Raw genomic sequence first — 27458 nt, forward strand, 5'->3', positions numbered from 1 at the left:
CGATAAAAGCAACACTTACTGATACATCAGTCACCGCTTAGCTCAGAGAAATGGAAGCAGGAAAGTGGCTAAAAGGTCATCTTTATGGGTTGTTGTTACCCTCGTATTTATTCTGTCCTGTTGAATAAACTTCTATCTATAGAAATGCAGAAAAGGAATGACAGAACCGGGATTTTAGCCAGGTTACAGATTTACTATGATTCTTTAATCACCAGGATTATGCTCCTAAGGTTGGAAAAAGAGAAGCAATATTTCAACTATTCCATTCTTTGTGTAATTCTATTTCCCAGCACCTGTTAAATAATTACACCTGTGTGTATGTATTCTTTTTATTTGCATCTGAATATTTAATGGAGGATTATGCCAGTTTTTTTGGAGCCCCTTCTGCCAATTTTAATAACCTATTTATAGAATTCTTGCATTCTTCACTCTAATGGTTTTGTTTTCACAATGCAAATGTAACCCTTTGCACAAAAGCCTCCTTATATAGTCTATTCATGGGGTTTTCAATGAGAATTAATGCTCTGTTTCCAAAGCTTTGGCAGCTGAGCTGACCCAGTTCCTAATGGGTCTAGTGTTAGCTAGCTGCATTTTAATTTTAATTTTGATTGTTTTTCAGTGACATTCTGCTATCCTCTTTACTCACTACCACTCACAATGAAGCAAAACAACACACAATTGGACATGGGTGATAGAATCTGGAATATGACAATGAATATGAATCTTGAATATGAAATGGAACATTTCTGGAATATAAAGGCAATAGTAACCCAGAGAAGACTCTCACTAGTTGAATAATAAGGCTGAAGCTTGTAATAAAGTAAGATTTTAAGATTTTTTTTTAGAGAAAGATTTTATCTCTGAAAACTGAAGTTATCCTGAGAGACAAACCCGTGCCAAGTTCCAAGCAATGCTCCTCAGAAACCTAATAAAAACATTAAACCACCCTCCCATGAGGCAACCATCGCTATTCCTCAGATAAATTACCCATGCAGTGCTGAGATTCTCCTGCACAATGTGGCTAAGCAGAGCCGAGCTGCCAGCTTAATGTATTAGCTTCTATTGCTTAAATTTTAATGCCCTCCATTTTCAAGCTACGCGGGTGCACTTGGGGGCTGTGGCTTTTTTGTGATCCATGGAGAATGCAATTAGCCAACGCTTTACTGTGAAAAAACTAGTTGAGTTCAACTGGATTGTTTGATCATTATGGAGAGAATTATTCCTTTAATACTGCACAGACAGAGCTCAAAAGAAATCCCTTCTGTATTCAAGAAACCCAACTGTCCTTTTCTTCACCTGGTATGACTCCTAATATGGCCAGTGAAATAACACACAGCTTAAGGAACATAGATATGTAATACATTAAGTTCCTAAAATGCCAGTTTTGTGCACAATATGTATACTACTGACTCACAATCTGCTCTGCTTCAAAGCGGAGTTTCTCCTGGAGCACTTCTCCAATGCACACCCTACACGCCACACCTTACTACAGGAGACTGCCATTGGAAGAGAGACATAGTTTACACGGAGGACAGGTGGTAACCTGTGGGCACCTGGCTGTTGTTTGCAGGCACTAATGTGGCAGTAATCCAAGGTACCCTGGCAGACTTAAACCCACTGTAACTGTTATCACAGTTGACTGCTGTCAGCCGAGGCTGCGATCCAAAATTTGCAGGTGCTTTATCTGACTGAGCCACTCCAGAGCCCAGTATGCCCTGAAATCTGACACATCAGAGCTGCAATACTTTGTGTCTCCTGAATAAATCTTTACCGAATGAGGCTTCACAGAGGACAATCTGGCCATTTCGTTTGCACAGATTTTCCATCACAGATGAGTTTCTCATATTCTCCGCACTGAGAGGGAGATTTAAGGGTAAAGTACCTCAGAGAATGCTCCCAGTTCATTTAAATTCAGCACTCTGTGCCCGTGGAATTCTTTAAGGCCTAATTCCGGCTCACTGTGCCTTCTGTTACAGAGTCAGCTGCAGCAGCATAAAGCCTGCGGCCAAACCAACATATGGAAAATGATCATATATTTGGTAACCAGCCCAATTATGCTTTTCCAAGAGGAGTCATTCCCTAACTACATCGTCTCATTTACAGCTATGCCATGAAAACCGCAATTCCCAATGGCTCACTTAGACATGAATTACTACTGATATTTTATCAGGTGGTCTATCTTAAAATTCACAGCATGCATTGCTTGTTTTATGGTTAAAGCGCTTTAATCAGACACTTAGTGTTTTTGTTTTAGAGTGGATTTTACATCATGGCACGCTGTAAACTAAAGCACATTAAATCGACTTTGTACTTTAATTGTACAGAAATATTCATGCATATGTGAACATACAGCACAATACACTCTTTGGTGGGAAAAAAGAAAAATGTATGTGTCTGTGTATGTGCATGTCTTGCCATGTGTGCATGTGTGTGTTCAGATAAAGAATGTTTCTATTGGAAAGGGTCTATGGTCATCTAAAGGTCCTTTTGGCCCTTTATTGGCGATTACCTGTAGAGATGACCCATGGGGGTGACCTTTGGTTTGGGTAAAGTGTGAAGTAAGGATTCTACCTGTTAGCAGTCAGTCTAAGATGTCTGTAGTGCCCTACTCTGACATTGGCATGAAGACAGAAGACATTTGTCTTCTCTCCTTATTAAATGCACCTATAAAGAATGCAATGTGATGAGGCTGTTTTTTTTTTTGAGTGTACCGATTCTTAGCTTAGTATCTATAGTTTTAAAGCACTTTATGCATGCTGGATTTCTGTTTCTTATAACGAAATGTTCCCATGGTGTGTGCTGTCTCTTTAACAGCCTCTAATGGATGGGGTGGGAGTGACTGTGTTCGCTCAGTCTCGTCCTGCTGGGGGTCTCCAGCACCCTCCAATCAGGGATCATGTCAGCAGGTCCTCCAGCCCCTCCTCAGCTGAGGATGTACACAGAGTAGGGAGGTGTAAGGGGGGGGGGGGGGGTCCGTGAGGAGCTGCGGAGCCTGAAGAGCAGCTGGCAGTTGGGGAGGTGAAAGTTTCGGTGCGCAGACGGACGCCCGGCTCCCTCGCAGACATGAGCGCCCTCAGCGAGCCCGTGGCCATCGCCCGCCCGCCCCGCTCCTCCAGGAGGCACAAGAGCATGAGGAAGAACTCCCGCAGGATCTACTCGCACTACCAAGACCCGGTGCCCGGGTGAGCACCCCCATATCCTCTGTCTCTCTTTCCTTTCCTTCTGCTTCCCCTCTTTCTTTTCTTCTCTCTTTCTATTTCTCTCTCTCTCTTGCTCTCTCTCACTGTCTGCCTCTCTCTCTCACTTTTCGCTCCTGCTTCTCCTCTTTCCCTAAATCTCTCTTCTTTTCACCCTCTCTTTCTATACTTCGTTCTCCCTCATTTCTTATCCCTCATTTCTTTTCCTCTCTTTTTCCCTCGTTCCTTCTATTCCTCTTGCTGTCAATCTTGCTTTTGCTGTTTGCCCATAGACAGGTCAGATGCCTGGCATGATCCGCTTCTTAATATGCAACACTGTATTTATGTTTAGAAATAAGCGATAACACTGAAATAGCGAATAAAATGTAGGTTTGTTTATAAAACCATAAATATTCTCTGACAGTTTATGTATATAACTAAATTAAATGCGTGTTCAAAGCTGGATTTGTGATGGCATAATTTAAGAGATTTTTAGGACATTTATTTCATGTTGTTGGTTGATATGCTATTTTGTTATTCAAATGTATTTAACAGTGCAGACCATGTTGTTTTGTCTCTCTCATGTTTTCTTAAATCCAAATAGTTTATGTTGAGGACTGTTCATGCTTTCCTCTAGAGTTCTGTTTTAATCTCAGGCTTTAATGGTCTTATGAAAGATTTTAACATATTAATTTGCACTAAATCAGAGTGATGAAAGATAAGCAAGCCAAGCACTGCTTTTATATTCATGAGATTCCTGCCTGACGTTATCACGCATTTCGGTTTCTGTTGCTGTTTCACAAACAATTTAATTGAACACATAACTTAAAATTATTTTTAAATTATTATTTAAAAAAATATATTGTTTCCAGTAATGAAGTCTTTATGTTACGTCTTTATGTGTGTCACAAAAACTCAGACATTGTTTATTTGTTCAGATAGTGATGTGTTATTTCTTACTTCTCTCTCAGCCAATCGGACGAAGAGGATAAAGAAGATGAGAGAGTCGACAGCAACGACCCCGAGGAGATGTTCCAGAACATTCAGATCCAGAAGGAGATTATTGCCAATATTCGAAGCCGACCCTGGCCTATGAGACACAAACTGAAGGCCCTCAAGTGAGAACCATCGGACAACATTGCTCACAGAACACTGAGGGAAAAGCACACATAGCTCGTATGCATGTATTCAGTAACACTGAAATTTCACTGACCATGAAAACTTACACTGCTTGTGTACTCTGTGACACTGCACTGCTATATTTACTCATATTTAAAAGAAAACATTTAGAATTTTATCCCAACATTGTAAGCTTTGTCATAAAGAACAAGAAATAGCGTAATTATTGATAAGCTTAGCCCAGGGTGTGAGAATGCACCATTGTTTTTGCTTATTAGCTTTAATGACATCAGCCGGAGCATGCTTGTAAAGTGGAGCTGGGAAGCATGGCTGTAAAATGGATGAAAACATTACATATTCGTAAAAAGCCTCTGCACTGCAGCATTCATCCCATTACTTTTGGCGTTCAGTGCTTTTTCGTCAGTTTTAGAAGTGTAAATGGTGGATGTTCATTATGCAGGGCTCATAAATGGTTAAATTAGCCTAACTAAGTGACACTAATGGGGGGAAGGAACCATCCGCAGAGTAAACAGAGGATATAAATAATAGTTAATGTTGGCGCTCGAGAGCTCTCCGCTCTAATGACACGCCGTCGGGAAAAACAAATCAAATTAGAGCAGGTGATATTTTAATTTTAGTTTGATTATGTGCCCAGTCAGTTTTACAGGGGTCAGAGCCTTGATCCTGTCGGTGGCATGCAGGCTATAAAGCATGCTGTGGTCCAGCACTGTGACTGGGACTAGAACTAATACAGTACCGCTTCCCCCATTACTGCACCCCCACCAGCCCCCGTGCACACATACACTCACACCCACTGCCGGGCGATCTGTCCCCCAAAACCAGAAAAACTGCTGATCTGCGTCCCAACACCAGGGTTTATGTGGAAGATTTGTTATTGCTTCAGAAGAGTTTATTGCTGCCCTCTAGACTGAGATGCAAGCCTGCATTTTATTTTCGCTGTAATCTCTGGATGAACGCCCACAGATTCCGTCCCCGCAGAAACCGTTCATTTGGCATAGTCTAAATGAGAGATTACCACCTGCACTATAATGTGCATATCTTTTAAATGATTGTCTCTGCAAAATACAGCACCCCCTCCCCCCCCCCCAAAAAAGGAAAAAAAAATCTAAATTTGTGCTGTGCATTGTTTGCTTTGTTTGAAAATGAAAATGAAAATGAAAGAGTATATCAAAAATATAATGATAACAACTCATATTGCGACCCCTTGCCTCCAGAATGGCTGATGTTGCAGCCCCAATGGGCTGCAGAGTAATAAAGCGCATGCAGAAACGACCTCATCACCGCATCTCGCTGCCATAAATCTGCAGCAGGGCTCAGAATTCCTCCCACTGCGACTTCATTGATAAAGCGGGCGTTCGAGGAGCGAGATCCTCCATTGAACCCTGTAATGGTTCTGTGTGCCTGCCTTGTCCAGGCAGGCTCGGGAGATCGTTCTGAAGTACGAGGGCAGGCTGACCAGAACCAGAGGGTACCAGGCTGCAGGAGCTGATGTAAGTCGGATGTGAAACTGAGCTTGACATAGTACATAAACATGTTAGATTCAACTGCATGGAATGCATATAAAAACACACATTATTATGCATACGCATATATACAGGAATCATTTAAAAAATCTGTCCCCAGTGATAATTTCTTAGTATTGGAGCATAAATCCCAGGTGTACCACAGATTTGTATTTATATACATTTATATATTTCTGTTTAAATAAGATATTTGAGAGGGTTGGGCAGCATCACGTTGGTTAAAGCACAGTTATTCCTGCGGTTCCCTGGAGGGAATCTAGAGAAAAAAATATTTATGTTGTGGCCATGTTCACACCATGTCAATTTGTGGGTACACGACACTTTACTCATGTCCACAATTTATTATTGCATGGCCATGTCATATTAATTAGTGTGAACGAGATCCTTGCTTGTTGCCACCACTTATTATTGCAGGGCCACATGATCATTTTCCCTTTGTCTCCTCCAGAGCTCGGCACTTACACACCCTTTAGCATGTTTGTGATTTTGGTGTTCGACTTTACGATGAGATGCACTTAGTCTAATTACGTCCATCCCTCAGGCTTTTCCCATTGAATACTTTCAATTTATGCGCAGAGTATGGGGTTTTATCTCATTGTTTTATAAGGCTTTTTATAAAACTAGAGAGTTTGGTAGGGCTATAAAAACACATGACTTAAAACTGTCTAATTCTGTTCAATCATTTGTCTCTGTCTCTCTTTCTGTCTCTCTCTCTCTCTCTCCCCCCTCTCTTCGTGAGAGACACACATTGCAGTTGTATGTGCACTAGCTGCACATTCAGCCCTGCACACTGTGTGCAGTATTTGCCTGCAGACATTGCTGGTGAAATTTATAGCCAGTTGTTATTGCTGAGTTTAATTAAAATGTTCCAATGGCATTTCGGTAAAGCTTTCTGAGCGCCGAGCGCCATTAAAATTAATTGACTTTTAGCAAGCGGATTGATGATGGTTTATTAATTACAGAGATTGTTTCTGGTTCCTTGTGGCTTTTGCTAGATTGGAACCTGGAAACCACATTAATCAACTGAGCCTGTTTACGTATTGCTTCATTCAGTTATTTATTTAGCTATCATCGGTGACCGTAATTACCCTCAGCACAAACTGATGATACAGTACAAACATATCGACTTCCTGTATGTACTGGGATGAGAGTGACAATAGCCTCGTCTGGTGTTGTCCTACGGGGAATAGCCAAAGGAGCCCTTTCAAATTGAAAATGACCTTTGTCATTTATGCTGTTGGTTGTTTGCAGTTGCTGAAGAAACTGTCCCGCCTGCTGTACAACATCGTGGTTCTGTTCATTCCCTGGGAGATGAGAATTAAGAAGATTGAGAGTAAGGACCAATAAAGGCCTGTGTTCTTGCCATTATTTTTTGTCAATTTTCTTGCTTTCATTTTTTTTTTTTGTCTCTCAAACCTGCTATTTGGACCTTAATCAATAGTGATATCCTTTTGGCCATGTTTGGGTTCCAGGATATTTAAAGCTCTCCTTATTTCATGATTTCTGAAATGGTACTACAAATGCTGTTTGTTTGGGAATTATACTGGGATGTTTTGATAGCAATACGATCCTCTGACATGATCTGCAGGTCATTTCGGGTCAGGCGTGGCCTCCTACTTCATCTTCCTGCGATGGCTTTTTGGAATCAACATTGTCCTCACCATCATGACTGGAGCTTTCATTGTACTCCCAGAAGTGAGTCTTTCCACTGTTCTCTTAAGAGCAATACTACAGAAAACACTAAAGTCATTTTGTTCTCAGATACTATTTATTTCTTGTTCATACCATTTTGTGGTCTGTCAAAGCAAGAGCTGACTGCAGATTTTATGAGTTTTTATCTTTTGAGTTTGAGTCATTAAATACCAGGCTCTAGGTGACAGCATAAAGAATATTTTAAAAAGGAACGTTTTGTTTTAAGACTCTAAGGAAGCTTACATGCACAAAATAAAATGGCAGGAGAGACCATAAAAATACTGGTGAAAGGAAAAAAATGCTCTAAAGATCAGAGGAACCTTTGTGGAGGCTGGCTGCTTTGTTTCAGAGGGAGCTGATTTATGTTGCTCCTGTCGCGGGGTTGTAGGTAATTTCCCTCAGTATCTCTCTATCTTGCCATTTCTCTCTCTCTCTCATTCCATCTCTCTCCTATAGATCCCAGCCACCCTGAAAACTGCTGGTCTTTGCTCCATATCTGTTTGTTTAGCGACTAAATAGGCTTCTTGTCTGTGTACTACCATTTTCCAGGAATGCAGGGTGATCGTTTTAATTAAATGTCTTAGAGAATATTTTTTATAGTTTCCCACATTGGCTCAAATGGCTTTGTCTATTATTTATACACTTTTCTTGCTCCTGTAAAATTACCACTGTGAGATTTTGTGTGACAGCCCGATAGCAAATGACTCTGTAAAAATGAAGACTGGTTGATTGAATGATTTTCTCTGTGTTTTCTGTTAGCTGCTGGCAGGGGCACCCTTTGGTACCACCAGGAGTAAGACCATTCCGAAGGAGCACCTGGCCTCTGCTCAAGACCTGGACACCATCTGGTCTCTCGGGGCAAGACTATCAAAGATTTTTATTGTCCTGTCGATATCGGGCACAACTCAGGATAGCGCAAGAATTTCATTAACTCAGCATGTCAGTGTATCGTTCTCCTGCTCTCTCAGACCCGCACTCTGTTCCATTATTTTCTCCCACTATCTCAGACATCTGTCCCCTTATCTCTCCGTGTTTCTGCGTGTTTTTGCTCCGGTAGGGCTACCTCCAGTACTCGGTCCTGTTCTATGGTTACTATGGCCGGGTTCGAAAGATTGGAAGTGCCGGGTATCGGCTGCCTCTGGCCTACTTTCTGGTTGGGATGGCTGTTTTTGCCTACAGTTTCATCATACTGTTAAGAAAGTAATCTTTAGAGACTTAAACTTCTCAACATTGCTTTTTCATGATTTGTAAAATGTGGCCCTTACAGTGTCATGCCTTCTGAAAAAACATCAAAATATACAACATAACTATTTTTTATCATATTTTTCATAAACTATTAATTCATTTTAAAAATAGTTTTAAGAAAATGTTTACATTGCACTATTTGTGTCTTTATAATGTGTGTGTGTGTGTGTGTTTGTGTTATTTTTTTATCTTCGTGAATTTCAGAGCTGAACCTTTTGCCTATGACTTATTGTTTAAACAAAACTGTATTTATGAATGAAAGTCTGACCATTTGTGCGTTTCGGTTCATTAAGAATGGCCAAAAACTCGAGGCTGAGCCTGGCCAGCGCCTCCGATGAGAACTACACTTTCTGCTGGAGGGTGTTCTGTGCCTGGGACTATCTGATCGGGAACCCGGAAGCCGCTGAGAGCAAAGGGGCGGCCATCGTCAACAACATCAGGGTGAGCGCTGCGGCTGGCAGTCACGGGACACGCCTTCTTTTCTCAGCACGCAAAAAACTCCTCCTACCTCACAACACACCCACTTTACCTGCCCTTGAGACACACCTGCACCCTTTCTCTAATTACTGAACACACCCTTCCTATTTAATGGTGAGACATACAGTTCAGTGGACACACATCCTTTTCATAAAATACACCCCTCCTACTGTATCACACCCCTCTTATCTGGTCACAAGATGCAAACTTCTCTTATCTCATTCCCAGTGTTCAATCGTGTTCACTCAGCTTTAATTCAGTACGACTTAATCTCAGTAGAAAAGCTGATGCTTCAGTGTATTGATGTTGAATTCCCCAAGAGACTCCTATCCGTTTCAGCTGATCTGTTATCCCTATGACGCACATAAAGAGCGAAGAGCTCTGACTGGGGGAACGCATGTGTCCTGTGCTGTGTGTGGGAGTCCGTCATCTCTTTTAACATCTGTCCTGCTGTGTCTGTGAAAGTCACATGCTGACTGTCTGTTCACTCTGATTGTTCATTTCCTTCCAAGGAGGCCATTGTTGAAGAACAAGAGAAGAAGAAGGACACGAGTCTGTAGGTGTTTGTAGGACGTACTTTTTATGATTATTATAATGAAAGTTTCCCACTGGAAGGCTAGCTCCTGCTGAATTTCCCCCAGGTTAGAGTGGAACTCAATAGATTTGTGATACTCTGCATGTCATCCCTCTCCCCTCGGATTGTCCGAACCCTCAGAGAGTGGGCTCTGAGCAGCTGTGATTTATAGACCAGCCCCATGCAGTCACTGAAGAGAGCGAACTGCAGAAAACATGGCCCCATATTTCATATGCAGCCTTTTACTGCAGAGCACCCCCCACCCTAAATCAGTGAGTCATGCCCCTAAATCTCCATCAGACCCACGCACGCAAGTCTCTGCACTGCCACCCCCAGCAAACAGGTAAAATTATTTACCATAGTCAAAACCAGGTATGGTACTCACAATAAACGTTCCACACAGATGTCTGTCTCTGCCACTGTGTACATGGCTATTATGACAGCTTGCTCTAAATGGATGAAAATGCCTACTGTATCTGTAGCTAGGCTTTCATTAGAATGACGCAAAGCATTAACATTTAACATTCTCTCATAATATCTCCCCACACGCACCCGCTATTTGTTGGAAGTTTGACTTAATGCCTATTGGAAATAGCAACCATAACATCTTTTGTTTCATTAGACTGAAAGACCTGCCTTTGTTTCTTTGTTCTTTATGAATTCAATGTCGCTTTAACTCATCATTGGTGCTGTAATTCATCCCCTTCCAATTTATGTCAACAATGTTGAAATTATACTGATTCTAATTAGAGGAATGGTTTTCCACTACATGTAATTAATGGCCATGAATTACTCCTGAAGACTGCCTTTATACATTTACGGAGAGCATAAAAAATAGCAAAATTCATCAAAGAATTAAATTGGAGTATTATCAGTAAGCTCACAATCATGTATTTTTCTGAATGTTGCAGGTATTTATATTGGGATTTTACACATTTCTCTCTGCCTCGCTAGTGCTGTGCTGGTCAGTCTGCGCATCCTGGCCAACATCCTGGTCCTGCTGTCTCTGGCAGGCAGCATCTATATCATCTACTTTGTGGTGGACCGTTCCCAGAAGCTGGAGCAGGAGAAGCCAGAGCTCACACTGTGGGAAAAGAATGAGGTAGGAGAGCAACAAGGGTGCTGTAGCTACATCTTTATCTTTCCTTTCATCCGTCTCCCTGCCAAGCTCTGGACAGTAAAATGGGGGAAGGGGGGTGCACGCTATGTCATCTGTCTGGACCATTACTGCTCAGATATGACAGCTGGTTTCTTTCGTTCCAGTTTATACAGCGGCCTCCAAAAGTATAGGAATGATAGAGGGAATTTGTTATGCTTGCTGTATACATATTTTATTTGGATTTGAGATCAAAAGATGAATATGAGACACGTACAGACTTTTATTTCATGGTATTGACAAGTGTATATGTTTTTCAATTTAACAGAGACAGCTGTATTCTAGGTCCCATTCTACTGTTTCACTCTCCTGTTACTTTTGGCTCTGTATGTCCTTCCTATGGCTGAAGAGTTCTGTCTTGGTATGGTGGTGTTGTCAGAGTGACCAGGCTGTGCTTCTCATTTAGCCTAACACTGAATTAGTCAAACTTTCAGGCAGTCAGATCTGGTCTTGGTCTCCTGTGTATCCTGCTTCCTATCACTAGCATCCTGTCACCGACAGACCTCTGTCACCTGTCACACTGGTGATGAGCCTTGTCTGTGTGCCGGCAGGTCAGTGTGGTGGTGTCCCTGATCACCATGATTGCACCGTCAGCATTTGAGCTGGTGGCCCAGCTGGAGATGTACCACCCCAGGACCAGCCTCCGTTTCCAGCTGGCCAGGTGAGAACAGACATGCCGGCAGACACTGGGGGGCAGAATTTTAGATGCTCCAGCAATAAATAAATTGAGGGGGGTGGGGGGGGGGGGTGGGTGCTGCTCCCCAACATTCAGAAAAATGTGCAATGAAGTACATACTAATTTATTTAACATTAATGAGCTGAACTAAATTGAGAGAACCTTTTGACATATTGTTGCTAGAGATCACAAAACTATACAGGACATGCAGTCCTCATAATCAAACACATATTTACTGCATCAGGTTAAGTCCCTTGCTGAAGATACACCAGAAATTTACCACCTGGGATTTATACCTGCAGCCTTCTGCTGCAATACCAGTTCCACAAATACTGCAGTGCCTGGGGGAAATGCATAAAATAGTAACAGTAATGTTTGATCCTGGGGGTTGAATGATCATTTAAAAAATATATTCTGAATGCATATGAAAAATCAGAGGTGATGATATGTATCTAGCTTGTGTGAATTGCTGGTGAAATTGCTAAAACTGTGTTTCCCTTGCCAGAGTGTTGGTCTTGTATTTGGGAAACCTGTACAGCCTGATCATTGCCCTCCTGGACAAGGTGAACAGCATGAGCTCAGCTGTGAGTACTCTTCTTTTTCTCCTTATTCTACCTCTTTCCAGAGATTGTGGTGAAATATTTCATATTTCTGTGCTTTCTCTTGTGACACTGGTGTAGATATTCACACATCACTCACTAAGCGTTGCGTTGACGGTCCTTGTCACTAGGTGTGTGTGTCTGAAAATTGTCCAGGTACTGCTAGTCTGTAGTACCAGCAGTACATGGACACATGTCTGTATGCACATGCATTGCATGTGTATGTATGTACTGTACATATATGTGCACCTTCATCAAAAGTGCGGAAAAGTGTTTCTGTTCAGTAGATTATTTTATGTTTAATAGAATACTGTTGAGTACAGAGCGAAATCTTGTGTTTATGGTGGGTCTGCTTGCTTGATTAATTCAAATTTGAAAATGTAACAGTGACTCCTCGTCAGGGTTATCCAGATAGACATACAGTTCTGAGCTCTTGAGTCTGTTAACATTGGGACATACTGTACATTTCTGTCATGAGCTCAATGTTTTTCTTGAATTTGTAATGTAGTGACAGCCTCTCCTAAAGGGATAAACTTTGGCTGTTCCTCCTGAAGACAGCAGGGGAGATGTCTTATGAGTGCTGTCTGTTCAAGGGCACAGCAGTAGAGCCATGCAGTGGAGTTAACCCTGAACCCTTCTGGTTACAAACTAAGGCCCCATATCACTGTGCCATAACTGCACTCCACACCAGAAGACACAAGAGGGTGTGATAAGAGGGCATGATCAGCAGATGGACATATAAATGTGTGGGTGCGTGTGTGTGCGTGCGTGTTTGCCAGATTAAGTAGAGACCATGATCAGCCCGTGTGTGTGTGTGTGTGTGCGTGCGCATACACTTGCCAGGTTAAGTACAGAGTGTGATCCCCCCGCGTGTGTGTTTCTGTGTGGCAGATTCCCGTGGCAGCTGCGGGGAACTGGTCAGACTCCTCAGCTTTCCTGGCCACCATTGCCCTGCCCGAGGAGGAGAACCTGGCCACCATTGTGCCGGAGATCTCCGACCGGCAGAACAGCACCATGGCTGTGGCACTGGAACCCAATCGGACCAAGAGTGCCATGCCCCTCATCCAGAACCACACCGCCCTGTACGAGTACAACATGCGCTCACAGCAAGACCAGTGCTGGGAGACATACGTCGGGCAGGTAGGAAGTATCATCAGCATCGTCATCATCATTATCATCAGCATCCTACTATTATTATTATTATTATTATTATTATTATTATTATTATCAATAATATTTTATTATTATTATTATTATTATTATTATTATTAGTAGTAGTAGTAGTAGTAACAATACTAATAACAATGGCATCATTTAAAAATGACTATATCCAAGGAACATCACATTGTAACCATTGTTTCTACTTTTTATTTTAATTAGATGGATTATATGGATGGATTAGAAAAGTCCATTATAAAGGCAGTATGTGTGAATGTGTGATTTAAGTGGATATCCAGAATATATCAATGATTGCATTTTTGTATTTATATTGTACAGCATATTTGATGTTTGCCTTGAAACAATATATTTAAATATTATACAATAACAATATATATGAATATATGTAAAACAATTCACATAAGTTTTTGTTTGTAAAACACACAGGTAGCTTGTAAAATATTGGCTAATATATAGAGATTTAATACATGAACATGTTCAGTAATAAAGATAATAAACACCCAATCTCGGCCCCCAATACTATTTAGAGCTGAGATGGTTCTGTCTGTGCGCTCACTGAAAAATTACAGTGTCATTCTGCAATTGTGTGCAGTGGTCCCTGTTAAATAGTTTTTAAAAGCATTACATTGGGGGGCCAAATGAAAACTTACTGCCTTTCAGCTCCCCCACCCTCCCCACGACATTTTTTGCAGATTGGATATTGATCAAAATGTGCAGCATGACATTTATTTAATGGAATTGTCCAGGTGGATGAGATGTTACATGTATCGCTTTTTGTTTGAAATCTTTACAACCACTTGAATTTCCCCTTGACTGCAGGCAGGAAAGTGCTTTTTTAATGGGTCTGCCTTTCTTCTATGGAAAAAAAGTCATCAAATGTGTATCAAAATTTAATCATTTTAAAATAACAAAATAATTGCTCTTCTGTTGCAGGAAATGTTGAAACTCTCGATCATTGACATGATATTTACGGTGGCGAGCATCTTGCTTATCGACTTCATCCGTGGACTTTTCGTCCGGTACCTGAGTGACTGCTGCTGTTGGGATCTGGAAAGCAAGTTTGTAAGTGAGCACATCTGTGAACTGCTTATCTACAGCTTTGTTTCCCCAACTTCAGCTATCTCAGATTTATAATAATTTATACTCATAGATTCACAAATTCCTGAATGAGTACTTATTAGTGTGTGTGTGTGTGTGTGTGTGTGTGTGTGTGTGTCTGTGTGTCCGCACATACGTATTTTTCTATATTGGTGTGTATGTGTGCATGTTTCTTTGCATGTGTGATGTATTTAATTACAGCCTGAATATGGAGAATTTAAAATTGCTGAGAACGTTCTCCATTTGATCTACAACCAAGGAATGATCTGGTATGTGAAAAATTTTCTGTGTGCGTTATGGATGAAGTGTATTTGACTTCTGCAGTAGTGATATTTTCTACAGAGCAGAAATGAAAGCTTTCTTATATAGAGAATTCGAGTTCACTGTTATCTTGCATGTTAGGCTGTATCTTGCGTCTTGTGTCTAGCTGAACTATTGTTGAAAGTTTACTTTTTAAAGTGTTATTTTAATCCTTTTTTGTAACGTGTTATATTTATTGATCCCAGGATGGGAGCGTTCTTCTCACCATGCCTGCCAGCATTTAACGTAATGAAGCTGATTGGTCTGATGTATCTGCGTAGCTGGGCCGTCCTTACCTGCAATGTCCCACATCAACAGGTTTTCCGAGCCTCCAGGTCAGTGACTGATGTTGGGGTGACGAGGTCCCCCTCGGCCTGAAAGAGACTGAGAGAGGCTAACTGCCTCTCTGACCGGCACGCTCACAGTCCATCTTCTGTGCTGATTTATCTAATGGCCTCTTTCCCTGCCCTCAGTTCCACACACTCTCCATCTCCAGTGACAAGAGTCCTTCATGTCAAACATAAAAGTCTCCCAACATGGCCGCCTAGTACAGCCTGCCTTGTGACCACACATCCCTCGGAGCCTGGCTGGTGTGAGGTTCTGCTAACATGTGCACCTTTGAGAGATTCTCACACAAACAGCGCACCATCATTTCAACCTATTCAACTGGGGAAGAGCATTCCTAGTATGCTTCACTAGCTAAATGCCTTTTGTTCATAATGAAAAGTTCCACTGTATGACGCAGATGCCAGTGGCCAGTCAGAAACATTCAGGCCACTAAGCGCACTCCCAACACGCAGGCTGCCTTTGTTTCGATGTTTTCTGCAGGTCTAATAACTTCTACCTGGCCATGCTGCTGTTCATGCTCTTCCTGTGCATGCTGCCGACCATCTTTGCCATTGTGAGGTACAGGCCATCCCAGCACTGTGGTCCCTTCAGGTGAACGGCCTCATAAATCACGGCCTGACTTTCACTCCTCAAAGTGCTGTAGAAAATATCACCCGCGTTTTTCTTGGTCTGTCTAAACCAATTGTGTTTTATCCAAACAGGCTGATGTGGGTGCACGTTTTTGTTTTAGCCCAGTACTATGAGACCAGATTCAAGCAATTTATGAATAAGTCTTTTCAATCAAGACCTTGATAAGTAGAATATCACGTCTTAGTGTTGAGCTAAAACAAAAACCTGAAACCACATCAGTTCTTTTTTGGATGGAAGCCATTCAGTCCACCTTGGCTCATCATTTGATTAAATATAAAAATACATTTGTGGTGCATTTTATGCATTAAAACAGTGGTAACCAACCCTGTTCCTGGAGATCTACCATCTTGACGCTTTTCATGGCAACTCTAATTGGCACACCTACTAATTAGCAGCTCAACAAGATATTGAATGAGGTGTGCTTTGTTAGGGTTGGAATGACATCCTACAGGGTGGTAAATCCCCAGGAACACGGTTGGTTACCACTGCATTACAACAAAATAAAGAGTGAACAAATAAATAAATTTAAAAATATCTTTGGAAGACTGTCAAATACCAAATAAACAAAGGAAAATGCAGAGCCAGTGAAAATAAAATATGAAATGTAATACATTTTGATAAATATGCACGCGTTATTAATAATTTGGTTTTTGATTATGCCCAGTGGCCAGGAGAAGATCTATGATATCATCTCTGAAACGATCGCGGCAGACTTCCCACTCTGGTTCAGTAAAGTGATGAGCTATGTGACGAGTCCCGTTGTGGTCCTGCCTGCCCTGCTCCTGCTGTTGTAAGTACAAAAGTCTTGGCTCATTTGCTTTATGGAATGACTGGGTCAGGTAACCTTCAGTGAGCTAACATACAGATTGGGGCAGTGATTTGATATCTGGGTTTGGAATTCAATTATTGAGGAGGCACAGCTGTATGGAGGACTAAATGTGCCTAGTCCTCCATACCAGCTGAGGACTTGACACAGAAAACTGATTATCTGATGAATGACTTGTCAAACTGTATGGGTCACAGTACACAAAGCTGACTGCGGAGGTGAAGAGTAATATTTGACATCATAATATAATGTAAAATCACACCCCATACAGTGTCTGTGATATGTGTGTGTTTTATGTGTTGCATGTTATGTTTGTGTGTGTGTATGTGCATGTGTGTGTGCATGTATGTATGTGTGTGTGTGTGTGAATGCATGCCTGTTTCTCTCTTTCCAGTATGCTGATATACTACCTTCAGGCCATCGCCAGATCTTTAAAATTCACCAACAATCAGCTGAGAATGCAGCTTCAGACCGTAAGTATGATTACTAATTCAGGTCATCACAGAAGAATTAATGGTTAACAGGCCTCTGGCGAAAAAAAAATAGGAGCTAATGCTTTGTTTGTGTTTATGGCAGAAGCAGCAAGCCGATCGAAGCGCGTGCAAGAAACTCAGAGTGAGACACAGACTAATTATATGCCACTTAGCCATTGCTTTATGTCCCAGCCATTCCCACAATGCATTGCATTAGCCATCACAACTTCAGCCTTTAAAAGAGTAAACAGTTTAGCTGTGTTCTCTCTCGAGTCGGATTCTGCGTTCTAAAACACATCTATTCATGTGTTTGTTTCAGGAGAGGACAGAAGATAAGAAGAAGGTCTTTCAGATGGCTGCAGGTGACCTTGGTCTGCTCACTATATTCATAAATATTGTATTTGTGAGGGTCATTGACTGTGTGTTCCTGAATGTGTTTAAAGACCAAACGAAACTGCTGAGTAGTGACTTGTCTTTCTATCTTCTCGATTATGGGGGTCATTGTGGACGGCCCCCCTACAGCCCGGCTCCAGGGCACAGAGGAGGGAGGGAAGAAGACGGAGCAGGAGAGTGACATCACCAGCCAGGAGTCGTCTGTCCGCTCCTCCTCCCCCCGGCGAAACGGCAGCGTCGCCAACTTTGAGTCCCCGGCTCAGCGTGGCAACAGCATCCGCACCATTGCCCAGTCTGCCTCGCGCTCGGACGTGAGCCGGGCCATTGGCACCTCACCAAACCCCTCCATCCCAATCCTGCAGAAGCACCGAATGGACAAGATCCCCAGCAGGTGGGAGACAGCAAAGAAAACCAAACCACAGGGTTCTAGGTTCAAATCGTGGCTGGGGTGCGCTCTGCTTTTTTACATGTGGTTCAACTCTATTCAATAGTTTGTGTGTACGCAATAGGAATAGATCATACTCAGTGAATATGCTCCTGTTTCCTGAGTTGATCTGAAGTTGATGTCAGAGGTGTAAAATAAAATTCATCCCCAGTACTTCCAGGTAATCCAGGTGTTCCATGCACAATTCTTCAGGTAATAAATTAACTAATTAATGAAATCAGCTGGCTGACTTCATAGATGGGAGAATCGCATGCATGTCTTTTACTTTCTGACCCCTGGAGTTATCACCTCAGGTTGATGTTCAACCAGAGTTGGTCAAACATTTTGTACTTTGTATCTTTGTGTATGAAATTTTACCTGAACGGCTGCAGTAATTTATGAAGCTACATATATGAATGGGCAACGCTAAATACGTTTTAGGTAAACTAAAAATGAATTAAATATACTTACAAAGTGGAAACATTTTATCTCATATAACATTTTCTGGGCTTTAAACTTATGCATTCAAATGTACGCCTCCTTGCTGTTATTCTGTTTTCTGAATACATTTCCGATGCATTTGAAGGCCCCCCGGGTATCTTGGAGGTGCCACAGGCAGCAGATGCAAGTCTTACCACCACGTGGCATACAACCCCTGCAGCCGCTACACTGAGAACATCCACTCTGACCCCCTGTTCAGGAAGAGCGTGCGGCTGGCGCACCCGGACACGGTGGGACTGGCAGCAGCCCAGAGCTTCTCTGGACGACGCTCCCACACCACGCGCTACGTCATCGTCAACGAGCACGAGGTCCGCAAAAAGCTGCTTCGGTCCTCCACCCGAATCCCTCGGCACTACCGCTCTGGCGACACCAGCGACATCGTGGAGCTGTACCCTCGAAACAACAAGAGGTTCGCCGGTCGCGCCCATCACCGCTCACACCAGCCACACCTCAGTGAGGAGGAGGAGGAGGAGGAAGAAGAGGAGGAACTGAGAAGCGTGCGCAGGGGCTCCTTCGGCCAGTCACACCGTCCGCGTTCGCTGTCCGACCTCCACCAGCCGGCGCCTGCGCGCTTCTACATTGGGGACCAGGTGGGCAGTGAGCTCTCCATGACGCAGGAACTGGGGGGGGACAGGTACGGGAAGCGGGGGCAGGGGCAGGACGAGGTTGAGGGGGACTGGGAGGACGCAGCATCGCGCTCGCTCTCCCAGACCAACGTCCGCACTGTCCTGCCCCCATCCGTGCACAATGAGCCACAGGTCAAGCCCAAAACCAAGCACAAGGTGGTGCCATCTCTCACAGAGTCAGACTCGGCTTCAGTAGCGTCCAGCAGTGACCCTCAGAACAGCAGCACTGACCAGTACATCCAGGTCATTCACAACAAAGACAAATACCTCAAGTCCAGTGGCAAGCTCACAAAGAAGAAGTCCAAAGCCAGCACGGATTTCAATGTGTCTGGGTCTAATGAACTGGTCTGCTCAAATGTTTGAGGATAATAATAATAATAATAATAATAATAATAATAATAATAATAATAATAATAATAATAATAATAATAATGTACAGAGCCCCCTAGGTCTTAACTGAGAAAAATTTGATAAATTGCTGTCTCAAAATTGTAATCTGAGATCATCAGAGATGTGGAAAAAAGTGATATGGTCAGATGAGTCATCCTTTACCATATTCTGGACAAGTGGGCGAGTGCATGTGTGGCGTACGCCAAGCGAACAATACATGACTTGTAGAATCTATGCCAAGGCGCATTGAAGCTGTGGTCCTCGTGGTGGCCCAACACCTTACTAAGACACTTCATGTTGGTTTTTCTTTTAATTTGTCACCCGTCTGTATGTACTCAAATAATCAGAATGTTTTACAATGAAAAAGGGTGTAAATATGTAATTGGTGGTGGGTGGTGCACAGCTAGTTCCCTTGTTCCGTGCTTACAAGGTCCTCGTGTAAATGCTCACCACTCATTCATTAAAGTGGTCAGGATAAGATGACTTTATTTTATTTTTTTTCCAATTTGTGTACACTATGTTGTCATTTTGCCGTTCAGCACTGAATGTTTTGGTGATGCGTGCTACAGTTTATCTCATGGCTGTTTTGTAAATTGCCAGATTGTACTTGTGGCACTAATCAAATAAAAAAAGAACAGAGCACTGATAACCCATATGTAATATACAGTATTCCTTTCATGTGCATGTTCTTTGTTTTTTTTTTAAACGTTTGATGTGTGTTATATTTGGGATTTTTGTGCTGTGTGATGTAAATAAAGCAGTTTACAAATGTATTCTAGGTAGTTTGGCTGTCAATGTTCTTCATGTCATCTGGGACCCTGTTTGAGATGACACCGCCTGTTCTGCAGCATATTAGATGCAACGTGACAGGGAAACCCTCCCCTTGATCTCTATGGTCCACTGTGTGTTGTTGGACTTGGATACTCACTGTCCAAGCAGAAAATGACCCAGTTCTTTGATAAAATGTTACATAACATTGCAGTTACTGACACAAAGATATGAATGAGTGAATCATAAAGATATTATATCAATGTTAACCATTTACAGTAATTACAAATTATTGTATTAGTAACTCAGGATCCATTTTAATTCAAAACACTTGAAATCTACAACTCTACGCTAGGGTATTTTGTATGATATAACTCAACGCTTGGCTATATTACAGAGAAAAAAGTATTGGTTGAGGCAAGGCAAATGTGCGACCATCGAACTGGCTACATGTGGTGCAATCCGATTGATAAATTCGATAACCCTGCCAATTCGCCTTTGAGACCGCAGTTTTAAAAAATTCCATAAAAAGGATAAATAGAGAAAATATCGACGTGTGGTATAGTAACTTGCCCGATGGGAGGTGTAGTTTTGTAAATTCTATACGCCTACGTATGAACTACTACTCCCAGTGTGCAATTCAAGAAATGTTCGCACGATTGAGGAAGCATTCATTTTAACATCCATTCCGTCTGTGTAATGTTTGTATTCGAACAGTTTTGTTATCCATTTAATTTATTACATTGTTTGTGTCGAGCCTGAATAACTGTTTTCCTGTGCTGTGCTTTTCCATTTATTCATTTTCCATTTGTAACGTTGACGTGTTCATTGTGAGCTTGCCAGGAGTAGAAAACACTATCGACTATTGCCGGGATTTTTGTTGTGCAATCTACCGGTGTTTTTTGCTGGCAAAATATTATGTATATATAATACTGAATGGTGACTGGGTCATTGCATCGTTGTTAAAGATTTGACATTTCTTGTTTATTTGACATTCAATATGACTAATATGTCTTTTCTAGCACTGTAGCTAGCTGCCCGTGCCACCAAGAAATTGTGCCGTGAGGTGGTTTGAGCAAACAGGTAGCAAAGCAAAATCATTGAGCATTATTTGTAGTCATACTTATGGACTATCTTCAAATTACAAATACTGTCGCGGACAGTCTCCTCTGCTACGCCAAGGACGAGAGTGGGTGGAAAACATGCAAGAAAACGGTAATAAAATAAAAGCTAAGGTTGATTTGTTTCATATTTTATCAATATTTCGAAATGGAAACCTATGACGCATCATGCGTGGTAGCGCTTACTTATAGCTGAAAGCAGAGTTTTGCGTAATTTCTTGCCTTTGTTTTGTGGAATAAGATGTAGTATAGACCTAAATGTGTGGCGAGACATAAATCATGTCTTTTTCATCTTCTTTAGAATGAAGTGACTGTGTGCTGGCGACCATCAACTGAATTCCCAGGCAATTTGTAAGCGTTTCTCTGCCTTCTATACATGTTTATATAGTGCAGTCTGTAAGTATTTGGACAGTGACAGATTTTTGTTGTTTTGGCTCTGTAATGCAGCACATTTCATATGAAATGAAGCCGTAAATATGAGGTTAAAGTCCAGAATGTCTGCTTGAATTTGTGGGTATTTACATCCATGACGGGTGAACCATGTAAGAATTACTGCCCTTTTTATACATCATTAGTTCATGCAGAAGAAAGCTAACAGTAGGTGCAGTGTTGATTGAAGGTTCAGAATTTGCGTTTGGATTCTGTTGCTGTTAACTCTCAACATGAGGGCCAAATAAATATCTATGGCAGCAAAGCATGCCATAATTGGGTAGAAAAATCTGAATGAATTCATAGCCAAAACATTTGGTGTGTTTGGTATGCTGCAAGTACACACTGGTGAGATCAGAAATGGCAGACAACCTGATCAATTGCAGAAGACCACTGTAGTGGATAACCAAAGAATACTTTTGTCAGGCTGATCAAGAACACTCTCCAGGATGTTGGCATGCAGCAGGTGTTTCAAAAGGTGTTTAAAATAAAATGGCTACTCCAGCATGACCTGAGAGGCCTCACTATGAGATGCAAACCATCTAAAATAGTGGAGTACAGAGCCAAATCAAGAAGAAAATATGTCTTTGTCCCAGACATTATGGAGCTCACTGTATATACATTGTATAGGCCAAGCTTTATCTTTGAGTAATTTCATTTTAGTTTTAAACAATGGCGTGCAGTATAAAATAGGCTATATGTAAATTTATGGAATGGTGTTATTTTGGGGAATATTTGGGCTTTTCTAAAATGTTTATTTTAATATTTCAGGTACAAAGGGGACGGCATTATAAACGGAAGTCCAGAGAAGGTTTGGGAGTGTTTGAAGCCGGTGCCGAACGGAATTCGAGTGAAATGGGACAACAACGTAAAGAAGTTAGAACTCGTTGAAACGGTCAATGTTGTAAGTTTCCTGTGCAGGCCTTTTCTCCAAAGTTAGTCTGTGGGATTGTTGTTCTTGTGGTTGTCATGTATTTATTTATTTTGTAATGGAGGATACTGATTTATTCATGTATATGTTTCAATTGTTGAACATTATAACTTTGATTTGGATACATGTAAAAAACACTTTGGTCCAGTTAAATATCCCCCCCCCAAACTCTCATTTGTGCACACTTTACATCTCCCTGTTTAAGGTCATTTTATTTTACGGCGATAAATAAAATACGTATGCCACAATGCGGCTGTAAGCTTAAGCATGTTTGGTCTGTTTGATGCGTTTGTTTTGCTTCTGCGTGTTTGTCAGTGATTCGGAGTCCTGTGTGTTTGCCTTGTCCCCCACTGTCGCACAGGACATATCGGTCTTCAGGACAGTAACGCCCTCTGCAGCTATGGGTATTATAGCTCCTCGAGACTTTGTAGATGTTGTTTTAGTTAAGCAATATGAAGATGGCACCATTACATCCAATGGTGCGTAATACACCTTATTTGCTTGCATTCTTTCTGAAACCATATTATTGTTATTTTTTTGTTGTCTGTCAAATTTTGATTCCATTTTGATTTCAACAGCTTTCATTCATTTTAATTGTGTTTTGATATTTAAAAGTGAGGATTTGTTTATCTTTTTTTTCTTTTTTAATGTGAAACTATATCTTTAAAGTGAAGAACATGTGTGCAAGTGGGAAGTCTCAGCTTATCAATTGTTGCTTTAACTTAATTCTGAAAAATATGGATAGTTATTCACTTTTGTCTCTCAAAAATGGCAATGCAATGGCAATGCATTGCACAATATGAATGCTGTCATCATAATTAGTTTAACACATTCTGGAAGGTTTGTCAGTATTCTGTGATGATCTGTGCAACAAAAAGACTCTTGGGGATGCATTGAATTTAAGTTCAGTGGAACCCTACCACATGGTTCCCTATACAAGTAGACGTAGTGAGTAATAATATCGCTGCATGAGCACGTTACAGTTTGTGTGTGTTCATGTGTTTTCCTTCCTTCGGTAGCTACCCACGTAGGGCACCCTGGCTGTCCTCCACAGGCCGGCTATGTCAGAGGGTTTAACCATCCGTGTGGCTGCTTCTGTGTTCCTGTTCCTGGGTGAGTCTTCGTTTAGACTGAATCAGAGGAGCCTGCAAATATTTGTTGTAAGTGCTACAGCCACGCTTAAGAGGGCATGAAAGAGTTGTAAATACTGCCTCACTAACCTATTTATCTCATCGGTGATTGATTTGATTTTTAAAAAAATCCTTAATATTGACAATGAATTTCAATCTAAACCCCCCCCCCATCCTTCAGAAAATGAGGCCAACCACATTTCTTGGAAATTGTCACATTATAGTAAACTGAATAGTTTCCCCGCTAACCCACACACCCTTAAGTTCATGGGACAGAAGGGCTTTGTCTAGAATGCGTCTGTCTGAGAGCACTCCGTCACTCACGGTCGCTCATTTCACGGTGCTTTTGAACACAGGGAGCCGTCCAAGACGCAGCTGTTGAGCTTCTTCCAGACGGACCTCGGCGGACTCCTCCCACGCTCCGTGGTGGACTCCTTCTTCCCCTCCAGCATGGCCGAATTTTACAAGAACCTCGCCAAAGCAGTCAAATCGCTCAAAGACTGCTAATGGATGCCTTCAGAGAAAATATGCAAGAATGAAATTGGCTTATTATGTCTTATTCCATTGCGCTACTTATGTTGGCATTGGACCATGACCTTTCGTCAAAAGTAGATTTTTATTTTTGTTTTTAACTCCTTAGAGACAGTATAGCCCACAGCACCCTTACACACACCACATACTGATTTACCACATTTATAAATAATATCGGCCAGCTACATATTGAAGATTAAATGGCTGGGATCAGATTGAGTAACAAAGCTAGTGCACTACAATGTAGAAATCATTAGAGCATTTTGATTCATCTCACATACCTTAACTTTTGTAGTGTTGCTGATTTCTGGAGTCATATGATTATTGACTACATATACATGAGCTGCATGTATATCAGAATACACTAGTCTTGTGCAGCTTTTTTGGGAATGGGATTATATTTCATTACATTTCATTACATTTATTTATCCAGAGCGACGTACAGTAAGTACATACTGAAGGTCATTGGAACAACTACAAAACACCAGTCTGATAAGGTACAATACTCATTTTGTAACAGTTATTCATAGCCATGAACACATTAAGTCCAGTTCACACAGTAAACATTTCCATTGAAAATGTTCTATTCGTTATTAATAATGTCAAGAAGAGGAAGAATAATGTTTCATTTTTTTCAGTAATTATTCCAGTTTATCATGGTGTCTATAAAAGGAACAATAAAAGGTAATTCTATCATTTTAATTCAAGATCAAGTTCAATTTACCCCTTCAACATTAAGGCAACAACACTGTTGTGGTTAGATTGAACATCTGTTCCACCAGGGCAGCCAAGCTATTTGCCACATGCAGTTAATCCAGGGAATGATACCTCTCACGTTGTTATAAGTCACTGCTAACACAGTGTTAAATTTTGGTGTGCTACTTCCCAGGGTGTTAAATGAGGGAGTGTTACTGAGCATGAGCGTCCTGCTGATCTTAGTCACAGTATTGTCCCCTGTCTGTCCTAATGCATGCTGCTGTACTGAAAACATTATAGGATATTTTAATAGTGAGGTTCCTTTTAAAATGGCTAAGTGTCTTTCTTCCTGTGCATCATTAAGGTGAGACTTACTGTAGTTCAAGCACCAGTCCTGACTCACAGTATGAGAATGTGTCAATTCCTTCTGTTTGTACAATGGTACATTTGTATCTTGGGAATTTTTGAATACCTTTAATAATATATGTACTGGTTGAGTGTATTTCAATATTTTTCTTGTTATAAAAACATTGCCCCAAGCAGCACCCCATGAACAAAATTTTATGTATGGGCTTTGAGACACACCACTGGCCAGAGACTTGCTCATGTAAATATGTACTCTGTTGTAGCTGTTGAAAAATACAGTAATATAAAATTTTAAAAAGGGAAACTAACATTGAAATTGGACTCTGTTGCTCCACTGGTATAATTTCAGATACCACTGAAGTAAAATAACAGGAAAGGAATGTCTGTCTTTCTTACTTGTACTAAGCGGTTGGAAAATGTGATGTGTGTCTAACTGAGGATGAGAAATATTCTGTGTCTGGGTAGTTTTTTAAATAAATGTAGCAATATCCACAACTTCAGCTGCTAGACACCTGTACTGACATGGGTAATATCCACTAATGCAGGTGTACACCTGTACAGAAACAGGAAATGGCCTCTAATACAAGTATACACCTCAGGAAATATCCTTTAATATACATTTACACCTGTCCTGAAATGAGTAATATCCACTGATACAGGAGTACACCTGTACTAAAACTGGTAATATCCACTAATACCGAAATGGGTTAATATAATTTATATAATGAAATATATTAAACTGAAAAGTGTTCTGAATAATTGTGAAAAAGTGCTTCACTAAAATTATGAAAACACATAATGGTGTATATATTGTATATGTGTGTGTTTGTGAAACAAATTCTCATTTGCTCATTTCACTGTGGTGTTGAATAAAAATAATGTAGCATCCTTCAAAAGGAAAGAAAATGCAAATTTAGAGTTGTTTCATTTCTTTTTGCATATAGGAGTGTGTAGTGTAATTTTTGCACATTTTCCACGGAAACTGATTTTTCATCAGAACTCTCTCCAAACAGATTTTCATTCATTTCATTGTGGCTGTCGAATAAATATCGAATAGCATTCATCTACATGAAAAAACACAGAATTAGAATTTTTGCATATAAGTCTAGTCCTGTATTTAGCTTATTTTCCTCTTAAAATGATTTTTCATCATCAATGTCTTCAAACCCATTTTATTTCATTTATTTAACCATTGTTGAATAAACATGTATCATCCATTTAAATGAAAAATAAGAAATTATACATGCAAAAAATTATACACATTATACACAGGTACATAATTAAAATTAAAAGATTTATCAAGTTGCATTTATTGTCATTCAGTCGTGCAGTGTCACTAAATGAACTCTTTGATGCTGCAACAAGAAAAGGTATGCAGACTTTTGTATACGGCACAGTATTCAGATTCAGTTTTCGGCTGAGTTCACCTCCCGCTGAGAAGTGAGAGTGAGAGAGTGAAGGGCCTGGCCAATGGGATGAGCATACAGTGCCCACACTGGTCATGGGAGGTGTAGTATCATTTAGTATCATGACGAATAGACTGCACTATTTCAGATGCTTATTGTAAACTATAATATTTACTTTTTCTTCAAAAATGCTGCTGAAAGGTCTCCTGCTAAGAGGCTAGTGAGAGTGAACGAGTTACAGGCCACTGCCGAATTCTACACACATTTGGCCAGTGGTGGGTGTTAATGTCAAAGCCTGATTGGTGGTTACTGGTTTCAGTTGACGCTTCTGCCGTGAGAGATCTTAACAGCAGAGACAAATTTGAATATATTTTCTTTGTATTTCCACAGAAACTATTTTTGTTCGCAAAACCACCACGAGGTAAAAAATGTGAGCACTCAAAACGATATCTGACAGTTAATACTTCAACTGTGGGACTCACAAGCAAAGTAGAACAGTGGTAACGATACTCTTATTTTAACGGGAAAGGAGAGGAAAATACATTTTAAAGCTAAAAATAAGGACATGCTTGTTATCCATTATTTTTCAGTGTGTATTTGAGTATGAGCGCAATTCTATGCAAAATAATTAATG

At 41.0% G+C, this 27458-nt stretch overlaps 2 protein-coding genes across 2 annotated transcripts; both read left to right on the forward strand.

Moving 5' to 3' along the window:
• The first annotated feature begins 2981 nt into the window (after positions 1-2981).
• Positions 2982-20186, forward strand: LOC135242297 (transmembrane channel-like protein 3). The gene is made up of 23 exons (XM_064313317.1): positions 2982-3182; positions 4148-4294; positions 5731-5806; positions 7091-7172; positions 7428-7534; positions 8291-8389; positions 8589-8731; positions 9070-9217; positions 9766-9809; positions 10782-10929; positions 11535-11644; positions 12165-12243; positions 13150-13398; positions 14371-14499; positions 14737-14804; positions 15042-15170; positions 15664-15774; positions 16478-16603; positions 17034-17112; positions 17216-17254; positions 17432-17474; positions 17635-17896; positions 18516-20186. The coding sequence occupies exons 1-23, from the start codon at positions 3064-3066 to the stop codon at positions 19417-19419; spliced, it is 3441 nt and encodes a 1146-aa protein (XP_064169387.1). The 5' UTR covers positions 2982-3063; the 3' UTR covers positions 19420-20186.
• Positions 20187-20844: 658 nt separating this feature from the next.
• On the forward strand, positions 20845-26164 carry stard5 (StAR related lipid transfer domain containing 5). Its single transcript, XM_064312877.1, has 6 exons — positions 20845-21429; positions 21637-21686; positions 22536-22668; positions 23057-23174; positions 23715-23808; positions 24182-26164. Exons 1-6 carry the CDS (start codon positions 21340-21342, stop codon positions 24330-24332), a joined length of 636 nt encoding a protein of 211 aa, XP_064168947.1. The 5' UTR covers positions 20845-21339; the 3' UTR covers positions 24333-26164.
• The last annotated feature ends 1294 nt before the right edge of the window (positions 26165-27458 follow it).

The sequence above is a fragment of the Anguilla rostrata genome, chromosome 16, assembly GCF_018555375.3.
Source record: "Anguilla rostrata isolate EN2019 chromosome 16, ASM1855537v3, whole genome shotgun sequence".
NCBI lineage: Eukaryota > Metazoa > Chordata > Actinopteri > Anguilliformes > Anguillidae > Anguilla > Anguilla rostrata.

Coding starts and splice junctions, on each gene's coding strand:
- LOC135242297 (XM_064313317.1), top strand. CDS start 3,064: ATGAGCGCCCTCAGCGAGCCCGTGGCCATCGCCCGCCCGCCCCGCTCC. Junction 12,244..13,149: donor TGAACAGCATGAGCTCAGCT/GTGAGTACTCTT, acceptor TCTGTGTGGCAG/ATTCCCGTGGCAGCTGCGGG. Junction 14,500..14,736: donor GGGATCTGGAAAGCAAGTTT/GTAAGTGAGCAC, acceptor ATTTAATTACAG/CCTGAATATGGAGAATTTAA.
- stard5 (XM_064312877.1), top strand. CDS start 21,340: ATGGACTATCTTCAAATTACAAATACTGTCGCGGACAGTCTCCTCTGC. Junction 22,669..23,056: donor TCGTTGAAACGGTCAATGTT/GTAAGTTTCCTG, acceptor ACTGTCGCACAG/GACATATCGGTCTTCAGGAC. Junction 23,175..23,714: donor TGGCACCATTACATCCAATG/GTGCGTAATACA, acceptor TTCCTTCGGTAG/CTACCCACGTAGGGCACCCT.